This window comes from Geotrypetes seraphini, chromosome 1 (assembly GCF_902459505.1).
Source record: "Geotrypetes seraphini chromosome 1, aGeoSer1.1, whole genome shotgun sequence".
Taxonomy (NCBI): Eukaryota; Metazoa; Chordata; class Amphibia; order Gymnophiona; family Dermophiidae; genus Geotrypetes; species Geotrypetes seraphini.
Window position 1 is genome coordinate 67,549,500 of NC_047084.1, and position 23,110 is coordinate 67,572,609.

General features: G+C 42.6%; 1 protein-coding gene across 1 annotated transcript in view; it reads right to left on the reverse strand.

The window, feature by feature from the left end:
• The window catches only part of NIPBL (NIPBL cohesin loading factor), a 1,354,860-nt gene that overhangs the window by 76,131 nt on the left and 1,255,619 nt on the right, over positions 1-23,110 (reverse strand). Inside the window, 3 exon segments of the mRNA XM_033932779.1 lie at positions 8,879-9,052; positions 14,665-14,755; positions 22,224-22,378. Of these exon segments, the coding sequence (XP_033788670.1) occupies positions 8,879-9,052; positions 14,665-14,755; positions 22,224-22,378 (420 nt within the window).

A 23,110-nucleotide genomic window follows, 5' to 3' on the forward strand; every position in this document is an offset into this window, starting at 1 on the left:
TGCCGTAGAATCTTCATCATTACTATCTGCAAAATGTGCGCAATTTCATCTTCCTTCTATTGAAGAACTTGAATCTCTGATCAAAACGATTAATACAAAGGGTATGCAGACTGAGTCAATCCCCCCTTTTATTCTTAAACGGTACTTTGATATTTTTGGACCCTCAATACTTTTTCTGACCAAGGAAAGCTTACAGCACAGCATTATGCCCAGGGATTGGAAAACTTCCATTATTTACCCTATTGTTAAAGATCACAAAATAAGTATTAAAGAGAAATCAAATTACAGGCCAATTTCAAATATTCCATTTTTGGCAAAACTTACAGAGAAAATAGTATTCAACCAAATATCAAATTTTATAGACAAACAAATATTTTACACCCATATCAAACAGGTTTTCGGCAACACCACTCTACTGAACATTCTCTGATTGGTATGACATCATCTATACTCTACCACTTGGATCATCATTCTTCTGTTCTCTTGATTTCGATTGACCTTTCGGCAGCTTTTGATACGATTGATCACAATCTCTTATTGAACAGACTACAATCCATCGGCATTACGGAGCAAGTCCTACTTTGGTTTAGATTTTATTTGGACAATCGTTCTTCAATAGTTTCCTTTAATGATTCTACCTCTGCTAGTTTCTCAGTTACATATGGTTTTCCACAAGGCTCTATCCTGTCCCCACTTTTGTTTAATATATTTCTTGCTCCTCTTATGACTCTTTGCCAATCTATTGGCTTCTCCGTATTTGCCTATGCAGATGATATACAACTTTTGCATCCTCTGGACTCTAATAGTTCATCCGAAATTTCAGCTATTAATGAGAAATTAAATCAGATTCATTTATGGCTTGATTATCCCTAAATATCAATAAAACAAATATCTTGCTCTTCCCTTGGAAAGACAATCATAAGCTCGCTGTTCCAATTTCCATCCAAGTGGTTACTCTTAAGCAGATAAATAAGATTCGAATTTTAGGTGTGATATTAGATGAAAATTTAACTTATCATGACCACGTTAGTTATGTGGTTAAAGCTACCTTTTATAGACTTCGCGAAATACGGGCCATTTTGAAATTTTTATGTCCAAAATCATTGAATATATTAATTCACTCAATGATTATCTCAAAAATTGATTATTTTAATGCATTATTCAAGGGAATGGCTCAAAAAGAAATTAGAAGATTACAGATAATCCAGAATGCCTCTATCAAATTAATTATGGGAGCAAAGAAGTTTGACCATGTAACTCCTTTACTTCAAAATGTGCATTGGCTTCCGGTCTCCCATCGTATTCTATACAAATGATCTTTACTTACATTTAAATCTCTATTATATAAAACTCCAGCTTTTATTTATAAAGCATTGATACCTTATAATTCTCCCAAATTTCTGAGATCAAACGTCCAACTCTTGTTGGTCGTCCCCTCTCTTAAAATTATCAATACTCGTAGGCAATTTATTTTTACTGTTACAGTGCCTCAGACTTGGAATTCACTCCCGCTATACTTGAGAGGAAAAGAATTTGGAAAAATTTAAGAGCCAACTTAAGAGCTATCTTTTTAAAGATGCATTCAATACTTAATTGAAATGTTAATTTGCTCTTTCGTTAATTGCTCTTTTGTTTACTTTTATCTTACCTATTTATTTGTCTTTCCATTCCTGTTGTGTTTAACCTTTTTTTTTTTTTTTGATTTTCAAATTTTCTTTTTATTAAGAAAAGAAGTATACAAAGAAGTAAACCACAATCCGAATACAAAGAACCAGGAACAAAGTAAAACACCAGACTAGAGGGTCTACCGCGTGGTTTCTGCGCGGAGACAAAAGATACTCAGCAAAAGCCAAGAAGAACCCTCCCCCCAAACCCCTCCCACCCCACCCCACACCCCCCAAGCACTCCAGTGTCAGAAATTCAGAAGGGCACTTCGGGCACCCGGAGACAAATTGTCCCAAACCGCTCGGAATTTCCTCCATTGACCAGGGCCACTCTTTTTAGTATCCAAATATTCATACTTCAGCAAAGTAAACAGTTCATTTTTCCACATTGTGAGGGTAGGCACCTCGGCCTGCCTCCATAACAAGAGGATACATTTACGAGATAACAAAAAAGCCTTCTTCAGCAACAGGGAATTACCCCTAGAAAGTCCCAAAGAGGTAAAGTGATAAAAAAGGAAAACTCCATGTTTAACCTTTAATTGTTGACTCTTTCCTTTCCAAGATTGTATTTCTATCCTACCTTCCCTATTGTATTCATGTCTTAACTTAATTAGTTTTTTTTTTGTAATTTATCCCCTTGTTAATTATGTAGGTCTATTTTATGTATATTTTAGATAATGTATTTTACCAATTTGTACATCGCTTAGAATTTGGATAGGCGATTAATCAAATAATAAATAAACTTGAAACTTGAACTTGAAGATCACTCTGTGTGACCATCCAGCACAAACCTGGCATGAATTAGAGGTAAGAGAGCCAGATGGCTCCATCCCTGCCAGTTTTGAGGCACAATAAGGTGATTTGAAGCTTCTGGAGAACTTTAAAAAAAAGAAGAAAAAAACCAGGAAATCCAAGATGGCCATCTTGCGGCAGCATTTTGGCACCAAAAAATGGCTCAAAAACACTTTAACTAAAACCAAAATCCAGTGATTTTAGAGATAGGAAACTTAAGGGAAGGGGCAGAAACCTAAAAAAAAAAAACCAACAGATTTTAAAGATATCCTCCCCTTCCCAATTTTTCTCATGTGCTGGAAATGTGCTTTAGCCTGCCTCACCTCCAAAGGTAGCTGGATCTGGGAGAAGACATCACTGCCTCCAGCGATGAATCTTTGGGCTGCCAATCTGATCAACCCTAGAACCTCCATGGACACAAAAGGGGGGAGGCAAAATGAAGCTGGTAGCCTGTGGGACCATGCTGAGCCCCCTACGGATGTCTGATAGTCTGTGCTCAAGCCCCTGTGAACTAGTAGGTAAGCAATGCTACAATGGGAACAGACCCCAAGCTCCAAAATGCTTCTGCAGGCTAGCCAACAGGTACCACAGAGGGATGGCCTGTCAACTGCAGACCTCAGTCTGCTTCTCCCCCATACAGGCAGAGCTGGAACCTCAACTAGGGGAGCTCTTAGCACCAAGAGCAGTCAAAATATTGTGAAAAAGACAAAAAAAAAATTAATAAACAGGGCAGATCAGAAAGACTCCTTCTGGCTTTCATGCAGCATGTAAAACTGAAGGGGGCAGGATAGCTCTCTAGTGAAGGAGGAGGAATTCAAAAGCTGGAGTGGATTCCTTCTGCACAGCTAGGGTCCACTGAGTTGATCTGAGATAGAGCCTGCCAAAGGGGTAACATGGACTATTGATACCATATGTCCCAAGAGCCGTATCATCTACTTGGCTGAAATGGTTTGTAGAAGAGAAACTTGCTTGTAAAGCTGAAGCAAAGTATCCTGTGTTTGTTGAGGTAGGAAAGCCCATAGATGGGCTCCTGTGAATTGCAGTTTTTGAGATAGTTGAAGTTAAGACTTTGGAAAGTCGACTTCGAACCCTAAAGGTTGAAGAAATGTTATCATCAACTGTATTGTGGAAAGTACATCTTGAGGTAAGGCAGTTTTTATCAGCCAATCGTCTAAACATGGAAATACTTGAAACTCGTGAGTACGCAGGGTTGCTGCAACGACCACTAGGCACTTGATAATTACTCTTAAAGAAGCCAGGTCAAATGGCAGAACTTTATATTGGAAGTGTTGGTGAGCTACGTGAAACAGCAGAAACTTCCTGTGAGCAGGGTGTATGTATGTGGGTAGGCCTCTCTAAGGTCCAGAAAGCATAGCCATTCGTTTCATTCTAAAAGAGGGTATAGAGTCCCTAGAGATAGCATGCAAAACTTTTCTTTGACTAGATATTTGTTTAAGTCTCAAAGGTCGAGAATTGGTTGAAGGCCACCCGACTTCTTTGGAATTAGAAAATACCTGAATAGAACCCCTGATTTTTCTGAGATGGAGGAACTACTTCTATGGCATTTATCTGAAGCAAAGCTTCGATTTCCTGAAGAAGAAGGAACGTCTATTGTGATGCGAAAGAGAACTCTCTTACCTTGAGTAACCCTCCTTGATGCCCTTGAGGACCAAGAGTATGTTGTGATGAGAGCCCAACGTCAATGATATAATTGTAGTCGACCTCTGATAGGTTGGGAAAGAGGCTAGGAGGGAGATATGGTGGCCATGCTCCCTAGAAGCATTTCAAAAAGACTGAGCTGGTTTTTGAGGAGCCGAAGACTAGGTCTTTTGAGGTTGCTGCTACTTTTGTCTCTTCTATGGTGGTAATTTGGAAGAGGAGGATGTTGTGGGGTATCGTCTCTTATAAGAATAAGAAGCTGGTTTTGGAGCCAGATTGTTGACTCTTAGTCTTTGATCTATTCAAAGAGTTCCAATTCTGCTCATGCTGAGTCAGTTTCTGAGTAGTAACCTCTAGCTTATCTCGGAAGAGTTCTTCACCCAGGCATGGAATATTGGCTAAACGGTCCTGAAGATTAATATCCATATCAGAGACTCATAGCCAAGCAAGAAGCTTCAAAGCAACAGACATGACCAATGCTCTGGATATTTCAAAAATAGAAAAAAACCTCCCAAACCCCAAGACTAGAAAATGGTTAGGGGAAAGAGACAAAGGCCAACTAAATAATAATAACCAAAGTTAATAAATATTAATGAAAGCAGGAGAGCCCTCAGTCACACAGCCACCGCTGGAAAATCCAGTGAGTAGCTGTCGCGGGGTTACACCCAGAAGAGTGTTAACTGCGGAACATCCCTGGGCTCTCTCCGCGTGAGAAGTGATTAACTAATGCAACAAAAAAGTGCAATGCGTGTGAAAAATAATAAAAAACACACACCTTCTTAAAGTTAAGTTGAAATTTGTCTCTATCCCCCAAACATGGGGCCAAAAGGAAAGAGAGAGTGTCCAAATCACACCAAGCAAAACACAAACTGGAAGAACTTAGCTTCTCCGTGTGTGAGCAGTCCACAAAAAGTGACTTCGTCCTACGGGACTCCGTTTTGGGGGTGCACACCCCCTTCTTCAGGAACTTGACTGCGCTGGGTATCTCAATTTGTCCGACACAGCTTGAAAAGCGAGGTAGAAACTTAACTTTAAAAAGGTGTGTGTTTTTTATTATTTTTCACACGCATTGCACTTTTTTGTTGCATTAGTTAATCACTTCTCACGCGGAGAGAGCCCAGGGATGTTCCGCAGTTAACACTCTTCTGGGTGTAACCCCGCGACAGCTACTCACTGGATTTTCCAGCGGTGGCTGTGTGACTGAGGGCTCTCCTGCTTTCATTAATATTTATTAACTTTGGTTATTATTATTTAGTTGGCCTTTGTCTCTTTCCCCTAACCATTTTCTAGTCTTGGGGTTTGGGAGGTTTTTTTTCTATTTTTGTAATTTTTCAACCTCCATTATTGTAGGGTTCATTTTTTGTTCTTCTGGATATTTCAAAAGCATCAAATGTCATCCGTGCCATATATTTTCTGGTTTGTGGTCTGCTGAAAATCCACATGATGTTCTGGGGGAATATACTGATCGAAGTCAGTCAACTTCTTTACAAGATGTTTAAAATAGAATGACATATAGAAGTTGTAATTAAGCATTCTATTAGCCAACATAGAGTTTTGGTAGAAACGGTGACCAAATTTGTCCATAGTATGACTCTCATGTCTCGGTGGTGCAGAAGCGTAAACTCTGGTACTGGAGGATTCTTTAAGGGTCGACTCCACAAGCAACGATTGGTGTTGTAGTTGTGGTTTATCAAATCCAGGGCAATAAATTATTCTGTAGAGTGAATCAATTTTTCTTGGGGCTGCAGTAACAGAAACAGTAGTCTCCCAGTTTCGAAAGAGAGCCTCCTTAAGAAGATTATGCAATTGTAACTCGAGAAGTTCTTTAGGAGGTTCATCATAATCTAAGACATCAAGGAGCTCTACTCTGGGCTCAGTGATAGCCTCTAATTTAACAGGGAGGGCCTTGCCCAACTGTCTAATGTATTTAATAAAAGAAAGTCCTTCAGGAGGAAGTCTTCTTCTTGGAGGAGGAGGAAGAGATGGATATGACTCGGGCAAAGTGGGCTCAGAGTCAATATGGTGACGTGAGAGATCAGAGTCAACTGCAGGAACCTCGGGTGACTCTCTATAAGATGAAGAGGAGAATATAAGAATGATGAGAAGATGCTCCTCGATATCTTCAGTACCGAACTGATGAAGACGATGAAGAGGAACGATGGGAAGTTCTCTTATCCTTGGAAACATGGGATCAATGTGATGTAGAACGATGGTGCCTCAATGCAGTGTCTAGTTGATGAAGAGCATCATGCATCGAAGGAGGACATCGATGCTTCGATGAAGAGCGATGATGTTTTGATGGGAAGTGTCACTGTTGTAATGTTGAGGATCGATGCCTCGATGGGGAGTGTTATTGTCTACTAGAAGATTGATATGAGTTAGATCGATGTCTCGATGGAGATCTGGAATCAGTACCCCGTGGCCTTGAGATGCTATGCTTAAGCTGGGCTGGTACAGAGGGAGTCGATGTTAGCACCAATGTTGCATGTAGTTTAAACATGTCACCGATCTTCCTCCTGAAAAACTCACTGAGTTGCCCTTTGAGGAGCTGCTTTGGTACCCTTGGCTCAACAGCCTGTATCATCGATGCAGCAGGATGTCTAGGGGTGGGTGACCTCGAGAAGGATGCATGCCCTGATGGAGAGTGATGGCATTGATGTTTGGCCTGCATCGAGGGACTTGATGCTGTAGAGGCCTGCAACACTTGCTGGGAAGTGTATGGCTTCTTAGCTGGCTTCCCCAATGCTGGAAGGTTGTCTGATGTCGACGCTGATGCCGGTACCTACTAGCTCAGAGTGTTTTCCGGTGTCCTTGGCTAAACCAAAGAGCTTCCCTTGCTGAATGCAACAAGCCTTTAGTGAGCGCTTTTGAAAAGTGGAACAGCACGTGCAGGTGTCAACACGATGCTTAGAGCCCAAACACTGCATACACCAACTACGTGGGTCAGCATTAAACTTAATGATGAGAGTAGAAAATAGAAAAGCCCACTGAGAAAAGAACACGAAGGCTGAAGGCCCAAATGATGAAAAGAAAATTATTATTATTAATTAATTTTACAAATTTTTTTTTTACTAAGGTAAAGAAAAGATGGCCAAAGGCTACTCGGTTAGAAAAATGTAATGGGTTGAAGGCAATGCAAATTGGACCAAGTCCAGAAAAAGCACTTTTTCGCTCTGCGGAAAACGAAGAGCTGAGGAGCTGCAAGTCAACGTCAGGTGGGAAGGTACTTGCGCATGTGCGGTGCGGGCAGTCGCAAAGTTTCTTAAAACTTAAAGTGACAATTCACTTTTAACACTGTCCATACCAGGCTCCTTGGATGACATCACCCACATGTGAAAATATACTGCCTGCTTGTCCTAGGATAACATCTGTTACAGGTAAGTAACTGTGCTTTATTCCAGGACAAGCAGGCAGCATATTCTCACATATGGACCTCCCTAGCTTAAACCCACGGGATGGTGGGTAGTTGGCATGTACGTTGAAATTAAATTCTGAGGAACTGTTTGGCCGAACTGACTATCCCGTCTGGATTGAGTCTCCAGATAGTAATGGGATATGAAAGTATGAATGGAAGACGAAATAGCTGTTTTACAAATACCTCAATGGGAGTGGAACATAGAAAAGCCAGGCGGTGGAGGAAGTAAAATCTCTTTGAGTACTTATCCTCCTCTTTACTTATTCATACATTCTCATTGAACAGATCTCTTTACAAGTGAGGACATACAATGTATCTGAAAGATTTTAAAAAGAAGGGGTTTGGCTCCTGAAGAAGACAGCTAAACAGAGCTCTGTCGGGTATATCACGGACTTTCCTTCATGCACAGATAAGTGTGAAACTTTTTCTGGGTTGAACTTTTATCTTCGGATTTTTCTTATTGTTACATTGTGCTTGGATATTTTTGATTAGTCATTTTTTGCTGAACTTTGAGGACTTTTCTCATGAGAGAGGGAGACGGATGAGTGTGATATTTTCACTTTTTTTACACATTTATGTTTGTTTTGATCTTTTGACTCACTATTTCACAGGCAGAGACACTATGACGTATTGGGCAAACTCACCTGGATTATAATTAGTCTTCACTGGAGTTGTCAGATCGGGGGACATTCGTGGAAGCCTTACAACTGCTTCTTAAGTCCCTGATACTGAAGTCTCTTCCCTAGTCACAATTATTTATTAAGATTGAGCGAAATAGATTGTTCCCTTTGTTGTTTTGTCTCCTTCTCGCCCAAATTTTATTATTCGTTCCTCCATACATTTCATAAGAATTATCCCTCTGTTGCTGCCCATGCAGTTCTTAAGAATTATCCCACTGTTGCTGTTCTTCACTTTAATCTGTTGTTCTGAATATCTTATATGTGAATTTGCATCCTTGTTGCCCATCGTTTCCCATGCTGTGCTCAGTACCCAAAACATGTACATAGGAATTTCTACTACTGCTCCTCATCCTTTTAATCTGTTGTTCTGTTTATCTGCTGTATATGAAGTTGTAACCTTGTTGCTAAACCTTTTACTGTGTATGTAAGCTTTTAACCCGTTATGGGCTTTTCTGGGAGGATGGGCTAGAAACTCAACTAAATAAATACTATGTTAATGTATAACATGGCTATGATAGTTTTATCATCTCCTTATGTCTTTGTATTTATGTTAAGTTCTTGCACAAAACTTTAATAAACTTTGGAACGAAAAAATAAAAAAAGTCTGAAATCAACTATCAGTTCTGAATAAAATATACAGAAAAAGGGTAACACAATTCATCACTTACAATCTCTATCTGCCTGCTGCATGCGCGTATCCTCCTCTTGTAGATAGGTTTGGAGGTTCTTTAACACCTGTATTTTTAAATTTACTGAGCTGTTTTTGTCAAAGAGAATGCTGTTGTACAGATTCTTGACATCTGCCTCAAACATCAGAATTGGGTGCTGGATAAAAGCAAATCCTAAAGAGAAAGTCAAACCCAATATAAATCAATAATTGATTTAAAAAATACACAACACATATATTTTTATATAACTCGTTATTGGATTCTTATTTTACAAAAGTCATAAAATTGCCTTAGAAAACTATCTTAAGGGCTACAGCAACTACTAGAAAACCTATCATCAAGAATTGATCAATACCTTCCCAGAAAGTCTAACATTTTCTAAATAATATGATAAAACATGGTTAAGCCTTACAAAACAAAATATTAGCTATTGCTCTAAACCAGTGTTCTAAAACCTTTTTACACCTATGGACCGGCAGAAAAAAAATAATTGTTTTGTGGACCGGCGGTTGAAGAACACTGGGCTAAGTCATGGGCCAGACCCTGGCCATCTCTACCCAATCTCCACCCCAGACCCCGCCCCCATAATAATACTAATTGTAACACTATATTGTATATCTGTGAAAAATGAATGGAAAAAATAATCTTATTAACAACATATAATTGTTAACCACAAAATTAAACTACACAAAGCTCACTGACAGCAGATGTAAATTCTCAAAATTGACATAATTCAATCACTGAATTCAAAAATAAAATCATTCCCCCCTATCTTTGTTGTCTCCCTCCCTCCATGCTATGCCTTACCTTCTGGCCTGCTCCCGCCTGGCCATTTTATGCCGCCTCCAGTGTTATCTTCAGGCTGGCTCCCTCTTCCTCACTGATGCAGTGCCCAGAGCTTTGGGCAGCGGCTAATTGCGCGTCCCGTGCCTCATCTGGAAGCCTTCCCTCTGACGTTGCAATGTCAGAGAGAAGGCTTCCGGTTCAGGCCGCAGGACGTGCGTAGGAGTCACTGCCCGTGGCTTTGTGCACTGAATCAGTGAGGAAGAGGGAGCTAGCTCGAAGATAACGCCACATCGATCGCATCGTGGACCGGTGGTTGAAGAACACTGTTTTAGGCCTGATGAATGTGCTGGCCCTGTGGACCGGCAGGAGATTTCTGTGGACTAGCACCGGTCCACAGACTGGTGGTTGAAGAACATTGCTCTAAACCATGCAAGCTCTTCTACACATCATTTATGTTTACTGATGCAGTGATCAATTTAATTTTGAAGAGGACTGTTTTATATAAGTATTATACAAGACAGGTTTGAAAGCTGACCCCTTATGCTGGGAACAGTCTGGAGAACCTGGTACTCTAGGAGTAGGACTGTTCAACTACTAAGCTCTTTTGGGCTCATACAGAATTTTAACTCAACTGTACTCTGGGTATTATTATTAAGCTCAGTGAGGAACTATGGACTAGATTCAATAAGCAAACTGATCGTGTACTGTGTACAAAGTAGGCAGGAACACAAAACAAATTTCGCGATCCGGCTGGGCTGGCCGATCAACCCAAGAAGCGACTGCTGGGGACCAGTCGCAAACGTCTTTCTGACTCTCCAGCTCCATTGAAGCCCTGCTCTCTGCACGCCTTGTTCTCTGATGCTTGCTGCCCCGATGTTCTTCCCCGATCTCTCTTGCCTGCTGTGGCCCGAATTGCCACCCTGCTCATCCCCAGATCTCTGCTGCCTGCCCCCCCCTCCCAAATCTCTCCTCCTTCCCCCACAGTGAGCTTGTGGTATTAACCCGCGGGTTTGAAACGGTTTAAAACCACGGGCTCACTGGGCTAAAAAGTAAAGTAAAAAAAAAAAGTTATGGCTTGGACAGGTCTTAGATACATGCGCAGACCATCTACAGATGGTCTGCGCATGCGTCGGGATCGCACACTAGCAATCTGTGCCGGCAGATGGAGGTGTTCCTCCAATCAACCCCATTTGAATATTAGAAGTTGAAGAATCCATCGGACCTGCCCGGATAAGTTACGATTGGGTAGGTTGTCTATTAAATTCTTATCCAGAGGATTTGGACTTACACAAACTACTGAAATTTGGAACATATGCACTAGAGAATGACACGAGGAAAAAAAATCTGTTCCTGTCACTGCCCTGTCACCGGACCACCGTCCCCTTCACTGCCCTGTCCCCGAACAGCGCCATCCCTTTCACCGTCCCATCGTCGCCTTCATTGCCCTGTCCCCGCAGCATCTACCCTTCACTCTCATCACCTCACCGCCTTTCAGCGGCCCCAGAATCTCCCTCCCTCCCCCTTACCTTTGCGGCGTAAAGAAACTTAAGGGAGGGAAGGCGCACGGTCACTGATAGCGCGTGTGGTCCCTTCCCTCCCTACCTCTGGCGAAATCTATCTCCCTTCCCTCCCCCTTACCTTCTCGGCACTTTAGAACATAAGAATTGCCGCTGCTGGGTCAGACCAGTGGTCCATCCTGCCCAGCAGTCTGCTCATGCGGCAGCCCCCAGGTCAAACACCAGTGCTCAAAATGAGTCCAGCCTCACCTGCGTACGTCCCTGTTTAGCAGGAACTTGTCCAGCTTAGTCCACCCTGGAGGGTGTTTTTCCCTACATAAGACTCCGGAAGAGCGTTCCAGCTCTCTACCACTCTCTGGGTAAAGAAGAACTTCCTTACATTTGTACGGAATCTATCCCCTTACAACTTTAGAGTGTCCTCTCGTTCTCCCTACCTTGGAGAGTGTGAACAGTCTGTCTTTATGTACTAGGTCTATTCCCTTCAGTTTTTTTAATATTTCGATCATGTCCCCTCTCAGTCTCCTCTTTTCAAGGGAGAAGAGGTCCAGTTTCTCTAATCTCTCACTGTACGGCAACTCCTCCAGCCCCTTAACCATTTTAGTCGCTCTTCTCTGGACCCTTTCGAGTAGTACCGTGTCCTTTTTCATGTATGGCGACCAGTGCTGGACGCAGTACTCCAGGTAAAGGCGCACCATGGCCCGGTACAGTGGCATGATAACCTTCTCCGATATGTTCATGATCCCCTTCTTTATCATTTCTAGCATTCTGTTCGCCCTTTTTGCCGCCGCAGCGCATTGTGCAGACGGCTTCATCGACTTGTCAATCAGAATTCCCAAGTCTCTTTCCTGGGAGGTCTCTCCAAGTACCACCCCGGATATCCTGGAAATGATTTTGTTTATATATTTTATTTTGCTTTCACTAGAGGCTATTTTGTTGTAGTCATATAACTTTAAAAACACTGACTTGAGTTTACTCTATGGTTTCTGCTGTATGCATGCTTTATTATGTCTCATGTGCTGCTTTTAAAGTGAATTTATTTAATTACCCACTTTGCTGCTCCTTGAAAATGTTCTTAAAAGACTTCTGCATTTGCTTTTTGTGCAGGTTGGATTTTTATGGATACTAATTTCCATATACAGTGGTACCTTGGATTACGAGCATAATCCGTTCCAGGAACATGCTCATAATCCAAAATGTTCGTTTATAAAGCGAGTTTCCAAATAGGAAATAATGGAAACTCGCTTTGATACGTTCCCACCCCCCCACGGCCAGGGTGCTGCTCACCCCTCCGCTTGCAAAGTCCCCCCCCCCGTGTGATCCGGCACCCCTGCCCGACCAACTTTAACTCACCCCCCCCCGTCTGGCACCGGCACGAGAACCGCTACCCCCCACTCGAAAAGGCCCCCCCCCGCTCAAATCGACACACACCCCCTCCGCAAGAACAGGAATCCCCCGCCCGCCCAACTTTAACTCACCCCCCCTTTGGCACCGGCACGCAGCCCACAAGTGCCGGTGCCGCTTGAAGTTCTTCTTCTTCCCAGTCTCTGGCGGCTTTGAGCAAGCATCTGCGCATGCTCAAGCCCTTCTAATTCTCCCTCTCGCCGAGATTCTTGGCGAGAGGGAGAATTAGAAGGGCTTGAGCATGCGCAGATGCATGCTCAAAGCCAGCATAGACTGGGAAGAAGATCTTCAAGCGGCACTGGCACTTGTGGGCTGCGTGCCGGTGCCAAAGGGGGGTGAGTTAAAGTTGGTCGGGCGGGGGGTTCCTGTTCTCGCTGGGTGGGTGCTGATTCGAGCGGGAGGGGGCCCTTTGCAAGCGGGGGGGAGCGATGCCGGTTATCGGGGGGTGCTCGCAAATCGAGTCAACACTCGGTTTGCGAGACACGTTTTGCGAGAATGTTTTGCTTGTCTTGCAAAACACTCGCAAACCGGGTTACTCGCAAACCGAGGTTTGACTGTATGTGAAAATAAAACCAAGTTTAATTTTCTGATTTTGGCTCTGTGTCCCCAGAACTACATCTCCCAAATGCTGCTAAAACATATGCATTGATGAACTATACACATACTTTCAATCAGGATGACAGAACAATTTTTTCATGCCTCTTACCTGCCTAGGCTGCTAAGTTTGTGACTGTTTATGAATGACTGGATAAAAAGCTTAAAGTCTTGACAATGGGCTCAAGGCTCACAAGTTTCAAATATGGATGTTTCAATCATTTGTGTGTGCATTGAGTGCAAGAAAGCGCAACAAAGGAAAAAAAATGGCTAAAGCTAAAAACCATAGCAGACTAAACAAATTCTTAAAGAAAACTAGTAAATTTTTTCACTCCTAAGACCACAGAAGTGTATTGGGGAGGGGCGGGCGGGACACCTGGGCCCTGGTCTGACCAACTTTTCTGCAAAGATACCAAGGCGTATGCATTTGGCAAACGGCGCACGCGTTATACTAGCCTCACACTCACACACATACAGAATGCCTTTTCACATGCTACCGGGGACAGCACGCCTCTCCCCTCTATTCCCCTCCCCTGTGGTCTATCATCTCTATCACTCACCCCTGTCCACCATAATCTCCCTTTCTCCTTGCCGTCTGCGATCCACCACCTAGCCCTCATTCTCAGACTCCTCCCCGTCCTACCTTCCAACTCGTGTTTAATGTCACCCATGACCGGCCCCGCAGTTTCCTTCTCCGGTATCCCGCCACCCTGCAGTGCGTGTGTGTGGGCGGAAGCTTCTCCTCTGACGCAACTGGAAGCGCCCACTACATTGCTACCGGAAGCTGCATCAGAGGAGAAGCTTCCACCCACACACACGCGACTGCAGGGCAGCACAGGCAGGCTTCGCTGGCATCAGTTTATTTTCTAAAGTGCTGCGAAAGTAAGGGGGAGGGAGATAGATTTCGCAGGAGGTAGGGAGGGGGTTGCGCACCATCGGTGACCGCGCGCCTTCCCTCCCTTATCAGTGGGGACAAGGCCATTCACCACTCCACGAGGCAGGGGATGGCCTTGTCCGCCTGCCCGCAGTGAGCACTTTCTTCCCCCCACCATTTCGGCGGGTTCCCCAATATGCACCTTGATCCATGAAAGCGGCAGAATGGAATGCCAAACAGCAACTTTCTACTAGATGGCACCAAAGACTGAAATATGTAGTTCTCAAGAAAAGATTGACATGGCTCAGGAAAAACAGGATAGACAGTTTTAATTGTTCTTGGTCTTTACAAAAGAGATATGAGGATGTTGATTCTAAGCAGAATGTGTGTGTGTGTGGGGGGGGGGGGAGGAGATATGGAAGGATTAGTGATAACTCTTTCCTTGTTGCATTTCTGCTTTTTTCTGTGTTCATATTTATCTTTTTCAATAAAAATGTAAGTAACAAAATGGACTGTTTTACGTAGATGAGTACATAAGATAGGAGCAGTGTATATAAATTTTTCTTTTAGGTATACTACAATCAAATGACATTAACAATTCTAGCTATTCTTACCTAGCCCAATAATAGCTTTTGTTTGCACCTCCTCATCTGTATGTTTTGTAAAATACATCAGCAGTTCAAGTACTTTATCTTTTATGTTAACCTAGAAAAACAAAAGATAGAAATTTATTAGAAAAAAAAGTTGTACCTGGATTGAAATAAGCTACTTTTAAAGCAAAATAAAAAAGTCAACTTCTAAATATGTTGTTTAAAAAAAACAAGATATTTTCAAGCTAACTGCAAATTACAAATCTATTTTTCCATTTAGAGAAGTTTTTCTTCTGCTATTCTAAAACTATTAAACTTTAAACTTAGCTATTGTATTAGAAAGTCAATTTTAGCATCACATTCAATTTTTCATTTCATTTATCTGTAAAGCATTTTAAAATTTTGGAGTACTACTGAGTGATAGAGAATGCTGCAGTTACATTTTTCAAGTCCCTGGATGAATAACATTATTCATGAAATGTACAGGTACAATACTCCATCTCATTTGAGAAAAAGCATAGAATTAAAATCTTCAAGCCTCATTGCTTGCATAGCCAACGAATCCTTGCCTTGTTTTTCATTGTGTTCAACCAGAGGGAAATAAAAAGAGGACATAACATCATAGTAAGGGCTCCTTTCACTAAGCCGCGTTAGGGCTTTAACGCGCGGAATAGCGCACGCTACATTGCCACGCGGACTAGACCTTAACACCAGCATTGAGCTGGCATTAGTTCTAGAAGTGTAGCACGCGGTAATTTCCTGCGTGCGCTAAAAATGCTTAGTAAAAGAAGCCCTAAGTTACTTTATTTTTCGCTCCATAAGATGCACTTTTTCCACCCCCCAAAAGGGGGTGGAATAAGGGTGCGTCTTATGAAGCGAATACCGCCCCCCCACCCCCCCATAAATTATGTAATCCTGGCGGTCCAGCGCTGCATCTGCAGGCTCCCTTGCTGAAGTGAATGGCAGGCGTGAGCCCCGAGCGCGCCTGCCTGGTCCTGCGCTGCCGCCTGAATGGTGCCATTAGTTCTTGCGAGACTCGCTCGCGCCTGCCTTTCACTTCCGTCTGCTGATGCAGCGCTGGACCGAGCTGATGGCGTCATTTGGGCAGTGGCACAAGACGAGGCAGGCGTGCTCGGGGCTTGCGCCTGATTCTCACTGGAGTGAAAAATGCAGTATTTCTGTTCCTAGAGTGCTCACAAAAAAAAAAGTAGTTAATGGTATTTTAACCTGGGACGCTTGATTTAGTCTACTGTACCAAAACCAGGCTGCCCTGCTCTGTACGGACATCCGTGTGGCTGTTGTAAGAATGCTGTCAGACTTTCATTGTCCCTGATTTTTTACTGTTTAATTTGCTGGAGGTACCGGGAAGGGGGGGGGGGGGTCCTGCAGAAAGGTACCAGGAAAGGGGGCCCTCCTGCTGGAATTACAGTAAATTTACAACAAATGTACAGCTGAGGCAAGAATTGCTTTAAAAATTTTTTTAAAAAACAGGAAATAAATATGAAAAGGCATTTCTAAAGCTGAGCAGGAAACAGAAAGACTTCCCTGCTTGCCCTGTCCCTACCTGCCTGCCAGCCAGCCACTGTCCTGTCCCCTGTCCCCGCCTGCCCTGACCCAGCCTACCACTAGATCAAAAGAGGGGGGACAGGGTACAGAGCCTGGCAAGGAGTGTGGGGTTGGGTGCAGAGCATGGCAGGGAGGATTTGGTTCAGAATGTTTTTTTTCTTGTTTTCCTCCTCTAAATCTATGGTCAGGTGTGTCTTATGGAGCGAAAAATACAGTAAGTAATCAATAATGACCTAAGTCCAGTGAACTTCTGTGCTCTAATGTGGCTTGCCTTGACTGACATTTGCCTATAATTACAACAACAAATATATGCAAATTAAAGCAAAAGGCTCAGCTGTATCTCAAATGAAATTGCATGGAAAAAACTTGTTTGCATTTTCTTGATGCTGCATCTAAGAAGATTTATAAACTATAAAGAGTTTTACCTCATGCAAAATTTTCATTTCTTTAATAAGACATTAACTATTTTTTCTGCAGCCCTCACAGTTAAAGTTTAACATCTTTCCTTTCTCAAAACTGGCACATTTCAATCAATATATTGAAAATAAAATCATTTCCCCTCCCTTTGTTGTCTGGTGACTTTATTTTTCTGTGCTTTTAACTATGTTTCCAGGGCCTTCTTGTCCTTTGACTGGTTTTCTCTCCGTCTTCACTTTCTGCCTTGCATCCATCTTTGGCATTAACTTAACATTCAATTTTTCTGCTTTCTTCTAAAAATCTACTTTTCCATGTCTTACCTTCCCTTTCTATCTCTTTCTCCTTCCCTCCCTATTTCCATGGTCTGACATCTCTCTCCTTCCTTTCTCTCCCTCCCTCCTTCCTTTCCCCTGGTCTGGCATCTGTCTCCTTCCCTTCCCCCAATGCCCTGGCATCTCTCCCTCCCCCTCCATGATCTGGTATCTCATTTCCTTCTTTCCTTTCCTGCCCTCTCATGGGCTTGGCATTTCTCATTCCTCTCCTCTCCCTTGTCTTCATTCTCCTTCCTTCCCCCTCTCTCCCAAATTGGGTGCAGTAGCAGCATTTCTCTTCCCCATTCCATATGCAGCAGCAGCATTTCAGAACTGTTTAGTTTCTGGCAAGCTCCCTTGCTGCACTCATTTTTCCTTTAAAGCTGCAAGCGTCATCGTCTCCTCGTGTGATATGCACCTGCGTTGGAAGTCTTCTCTTTGAAGTCATGATGTCAGAGAGGCTTCTGACGCAGGCACAGATTGCGCGAGGAGCCGCGGCTTTGAAGGAAAAACGAGTGCAGCATGGGAACCGGCCAGAAACTAAACACGCCATCATTGCGTCTAGACCATGGGCCGCAAAACATTACCGGGGGGGAGGGGGCCGCGAGTTTCAGACCGCTGATGTAAACCATTCTGAGCTCCCCTGGGAGAACGGTATAGAAAAATTGAATGAATAAATAAATAGATACCTTATCTGAACCAATCTGAGTCTTAGGCCCCTCCCTGGTACATCCCAGGATGCACTGGGAATTGGAAGGCCTGCCATTTTGAAGAGGCGGGTCTGCAAGCAAGAAGGAGTGGGCATTCCTCTTGCCGGCTTGCCAGTTGGGGGTGTGCTCTTGAGATGGGAGGGGGTTCCTGACCTGACTCCCTCCCAACCCATCAAGGATCTCTCTTGGGGACTTGTTTGGGTAGAGGATGGAGGTATGGGAGCGGGGTCTAGGTTTTGGTCAGTCAGGAGTGTGGGGTGGTCATTTAGAGGAGCTATTCACATCTCAGTACTTAAAGGTGTATCTTGCATAATTTATTTTATTTCTTCCATTTGTGCGTTGCACATATCTATACAAGCTCTAGGCAACATTACAGAGGAAGGGGTTAGAAGAGGGTAGTGAGGACTATGGAGGGCAGGAAGGAGTGGAGAGGAGAGAAGCATGTAGAATATTTCATAGAAATTCCTAACTTTACAGATAGGAGCACCATCTATATAAATGATATCTAAATGAATTAAAGTAATATGTAAAAAGGAATAGAAGGGAGGAATCGTTAAACAATAGAATTCAGTTAATAAAATAAAAAGAATAGGGGTAAAAACAATGGAATAAAAAAATTTAAACTAATTCATAAACTGGAAGAAAAAAAATTGAAAAACAAAATCAAATAAGTCTGGAAGAAGTCCAATTTCCTGAAGCAGCTCTGTTGCCTCAGCATATTTTAAATAATCCCAATGGCAAAAGTGCAATGGCAAATTGTCTTAAGTCTCCATTTTACAAAGCTGGGATATACATGTCTCAAATCCAAGTGTGTGAAAATGGCAAGGGACATGGTCTGAGCATGTTTGGCTGAAACAAGGGCATGACACGTTAACAGACATTTATTCCCCATTTCAGAAGATGACTAAACATCAATTAATGAACATTTAGGTTTTGGCAAACTACTTTTATTGAGCAGCACTCCACTGGAGAGATTTGGAGAGGTTGTCCCCTTAATCCCCTCATCCCTATGGTTTTTGTCCTCTCCAAAAGCTAAACTGGGATAGGAAACCAGTCTCTGTGACAGTACATGGAAAATGCATGTTTATCTATCTAAAATGGCAAAGATAAACATGTATGTAACACTATAAAAGCACATTTATGTGCTGCTTTTTAACTCATGGAAATTTGCCATTTTTTTTCTAAACTGGTTGTTTATATCAGTGGTTCCCAATCCTGTCCTGGAGGACCAACAGGCCAATCGGGTTATGGTTGATATCACCTACACATAGAGCAAGAATGCTAATTTCTCCTGTATTTTAAAACAGCCTCCACGTCAGCAGATTTAATTCTAAGATATTAGTGAAACTTGAGATGTCCTGGACCTGGATGTCTTAATTCCCACTTCTGTATCCTGTCTGAAATGAGGCTGTAAAGGTCAAACCACTACAAATTTAAAACTGAAACAACAAAACCCTTATACCGGTGGTCTCAAACTCGCGGCCCGCCAGGTACTATTTTGAGGTCTTCGGTATTATAAAGAATGATTCTTTAGGGAAACTTGTACCTTAAGTGTCTGGCGGTCGCTGTAACCTCATGTAAGCGCTTGTGAGGTGGAGTCCAATTGTGTGCAGATGCAGGAAAGCGCTTGTGTGAGATTACAGCAGTGAGGTGGGCAACGTTCCAGAATGTAAGGTAACCATTGGAGGCAGTGCAGCTTGTGTGTATCTGGAGATGGAGGAGGTGAGAGCTGAAGGCAGTTGCGGACGCGACCGCCGGACACTTAAGGCACAAGTTTTCCCAAAAGAATCATTCTTTATAATACCAAGGGCCTCAAAATAGTTGGTACAAAATCTTGTCTTGCAGTTGATACTTTGATAAAAGGGGCCAAAAGAGACTATGAGGAAAAAATAGCCAAGGAGGCGAAAAACTTCAAGCTGTTCTTTCGATATATTAAGGGGAAACGACCCGCGAAGAAAGCAGTGAGGCCGTTGGATGACCGAGGAATAAAAGGAGTGCTAAAGGAGGACAAAGCCACCGCCAACAAACTGAATACATTTTTTGCATCTGTGTTTACCAAAGAGGATATACACAACATACCGGAAGCCAACAAGCTATACACGGGAATCGAAGACGGGAAACTTGACAGGGTTGATGGTCAGTCTAGAAGAGGTATGCCAGCAGATTGATAGGCTTAAAAATGATAAATCCCCAGGACCAGATGGCATCCATCCGAGGGTAATAAAGGAACTGAAAGGGACTATAGCTGAACTGCTTCAACTGACAGCCAATCTGTCAATCAAATCGGGAAGGGTTCCGGAAGACTGGAAGGTGGCGAATGTTATGGCGATGATCCGGGAAACTACAGTCCGGTGAGTCTGACCTCGGTACCGGGAAAGATGGTAGAGGCGCTGATAAAGGACCGCATCATTGAGCACCTTGACGGACACGACCTGATGAGGACCAGCCAGCATGGCTTCAAAAGAGGAAGATCTTCCTTGACGAACTTGCTGCACTTCTTCGAGGGAGTAAACAGATGGATAGACCCAGTCGACAATGTATATCTGGATTTTCAGAAGGCTTTCGACAAGGTTCCACATGAACGACTACTTCGAAAAATTGCGAGTCATGGAATCGAGGGTGAAATACTCATGTGGATGAAAAATTGCGAGTCATGGAATCGAGGGTGAAATACTCATGTGGATTAAAAATTGGCTAGCGGATAGGAAACAGAGAGTGGGAATAAATGGACAATACTCAGACTGAAAAAGCATCACCACTGGAGTGCCGCAGGGTTCAGTGCTTGGACCCGTGCTCTTCAACATATTTATAAATGATCTGGAAATTGGTACAACGAGTGAGGTGATTAAATTTGCGGACGATAAGAAGTTATTCAGTGTAGTGAAGACGCAGGAGGATTGCGAACATCTGCAACGTGACATAAACATGCTGGAGAAATGGGCTGCGACATGGCAGATGAGATTCAACGTGGATAAGTGTAGGGTGATGCATGTCATTAACAAAAATCTTATGCACGAATACAGGATGTCAGAGGCGGTACTTGGATAGACCCCCCAGGAAAGAGACTTGGGAGTACTGGTCGACAAGACGATGAAACCGTCCGCGCAATGTGCGGCGGGGGTGAAAAGGGCAAACAGAATGCAGGGAATGATTAAGAAGGGGGATCACGAACAGATCATGCCGCTGTACCGGGCCATGGTGCGCCCTCACCTGGAGTACTGCATCCAGCACTGGTCGCCATACATGAAAAAGGACACGGTACTACTCGAAAGGGTTCAAAGAAGATCGACTAAAATGGTAAAGGGGCTAGAGGAGTTGCCGTACAGTGAGAGATTAAAGAAACTGGGCCTCTTCTCCCTTGAAAAGAGGAGACTGAGAGGGGACATGACAGAAACATTCGAGATACTGAAGGGAATAGGCTTAGTGGATAAAGACAGGTTGTTCACCCTCTCCAAGGTAGGGAGAATGAGAGGGCAATCTCTAAAGTTAAAAGGGGATAGATTCCGTACAAATGTTAATAAGTTCTTCTTCACCCAAAGAGTGGTGGAAAACTGGAAAGCTCTTCGTAGGCGGTTATAGGAGAAAACACTCTCCATGGATTTAAGATAAAGTTGGACGGGTTCCTATTAAACCAGTACGTAAGCAGGTAGGGCTTATCTCAGGGCACTGGTCTTTGATCCTGGGGGCCACCGCGGGAGCAGACTGCTGGGCTCGATGGGCCACTGGTCTGACCCAGCAGCAGCAAATTCTTATGTTCTTATGTTTACTTTCTGCATATTGCACTGCTTTCAGCTGTGTATAGCTGAAATTATCAGAAGCAATTAAGGAAAGATTTATAAACTATATGACATATAGTTATAAGATTTATAAACTATATAACTCTATGACAACTTTGAATGAGGTAAAACTCGTTATATTTACTATAACGAGTTTTACCTCATGCAAAGTTGTCATTTTTTTAATAAGACATCAACTATTTTTTCTACAGCCCTCCAAGTACCTACAAATCCAAAATGTGGCCCTGCAAAGGGTTTGATTTTGAGACCGCTGCCTTATACTGTTAAAACAGTGTGTCCCAACCCTATCCTGGAGGCCAACCAGCCAGTCAGGTTTTCAGGATAGCCCTAATGAATATGCATGGCGTAGATTTGCATGCCTGTTGCCTCCATTATATGCAAATCTCTCTCATGCATATTCATTAGGGCTATCCCAAAAACCCAACTGGATGGTGGTCATCCAGGACTGGGTTGGGAACCACTGTGTTAAAAGATTCAAGGCTTAACTAAAGAATTCATATTTCCAAAATTTGAAGGCAGGAAGTATTCATATTTTGGTAATGTTGGGCAAGGTTTACTTTTTCTGAAGCACCTCTTTCAATATTTATTTATTTAAAAAATTTCTATACTGTTTAAAACTAAACAGTTTACATGAATTACATACATAAATTATAAAAGAACATAATAAAACATATCCTAAAACATATCTGCAAAATAGCAGCAAAAGCTTAAATCAAAAGATCATGAATAATTCTTCAGCTAAACCAGAGACTAGAAAAATAAAATCAGAGCAGTTTATTTACCTTACTATTGCCTTTAAAATCTTCCTGATCAAAATCAAAATGACGACAAAGTGCTCCAACAGTAAAAAGAGATCGGAGGAGTGCTGGTTTATTGGCAGAAAGTACAGTACTATTTGGGTCTTCTTGGTGTTGACTTTTTAACTTTGTAAGAGCACCTAAAAATGTGACAAAATGTTTAAACAAATTTAGTGTATCTGCATGAATTATATATAATGTATATGAGAATGCATGAACATGCAAACAATATCCCCAAAATTCACTCCATTAAAAAAAAACCCGCTATGCACCAAAATGAAATTAACCACGACAGTAAAAAGCCTCAGACAAAAGGAGAGGTGAACCCCAAACTCTACTACCCAAGCATCATAGGCCAAAAAACTTTCATATGTGGTTAATCGTAATTAATGAGAACTTTTGAAAAACAATAGTTAGCAAAAAACGTTTTAGTTGCAATAAAGCATACTGAAAAGACCGATGATCGTTTCGTGGCTAGATCGCCACTGCCTCAGGGCCTTGATTGAAATCAAAGCTAACCTAGAAGTACAAAATGAAAATTCTGTTGATAAAGTGCTCAAAAACAATGGTTATACATGAAAATTGAACAAACTTCCCTTTACTCACTATTAGGAGAAAAATCCCTCTGTGTACTGCCACAGAGAAACCGGTGCACAAATGTAGCGTTAAGAAGCGCACGACAGCCTATCAAAAGCAAAATACATGTGATAGGTCCAACATGCATTTAGTTGGCCAATCAGGACAGGACTTTTTTAATGGGAACTTTTTTTTTCCTGTCCTGATTGGCCAGCTGAATGCGTGCTGGACCTATCACATGCTTTATTGCTTTTGATAGGCTGTTGTGCGCTTAACGCTGTGTTTGTGCACCAGTT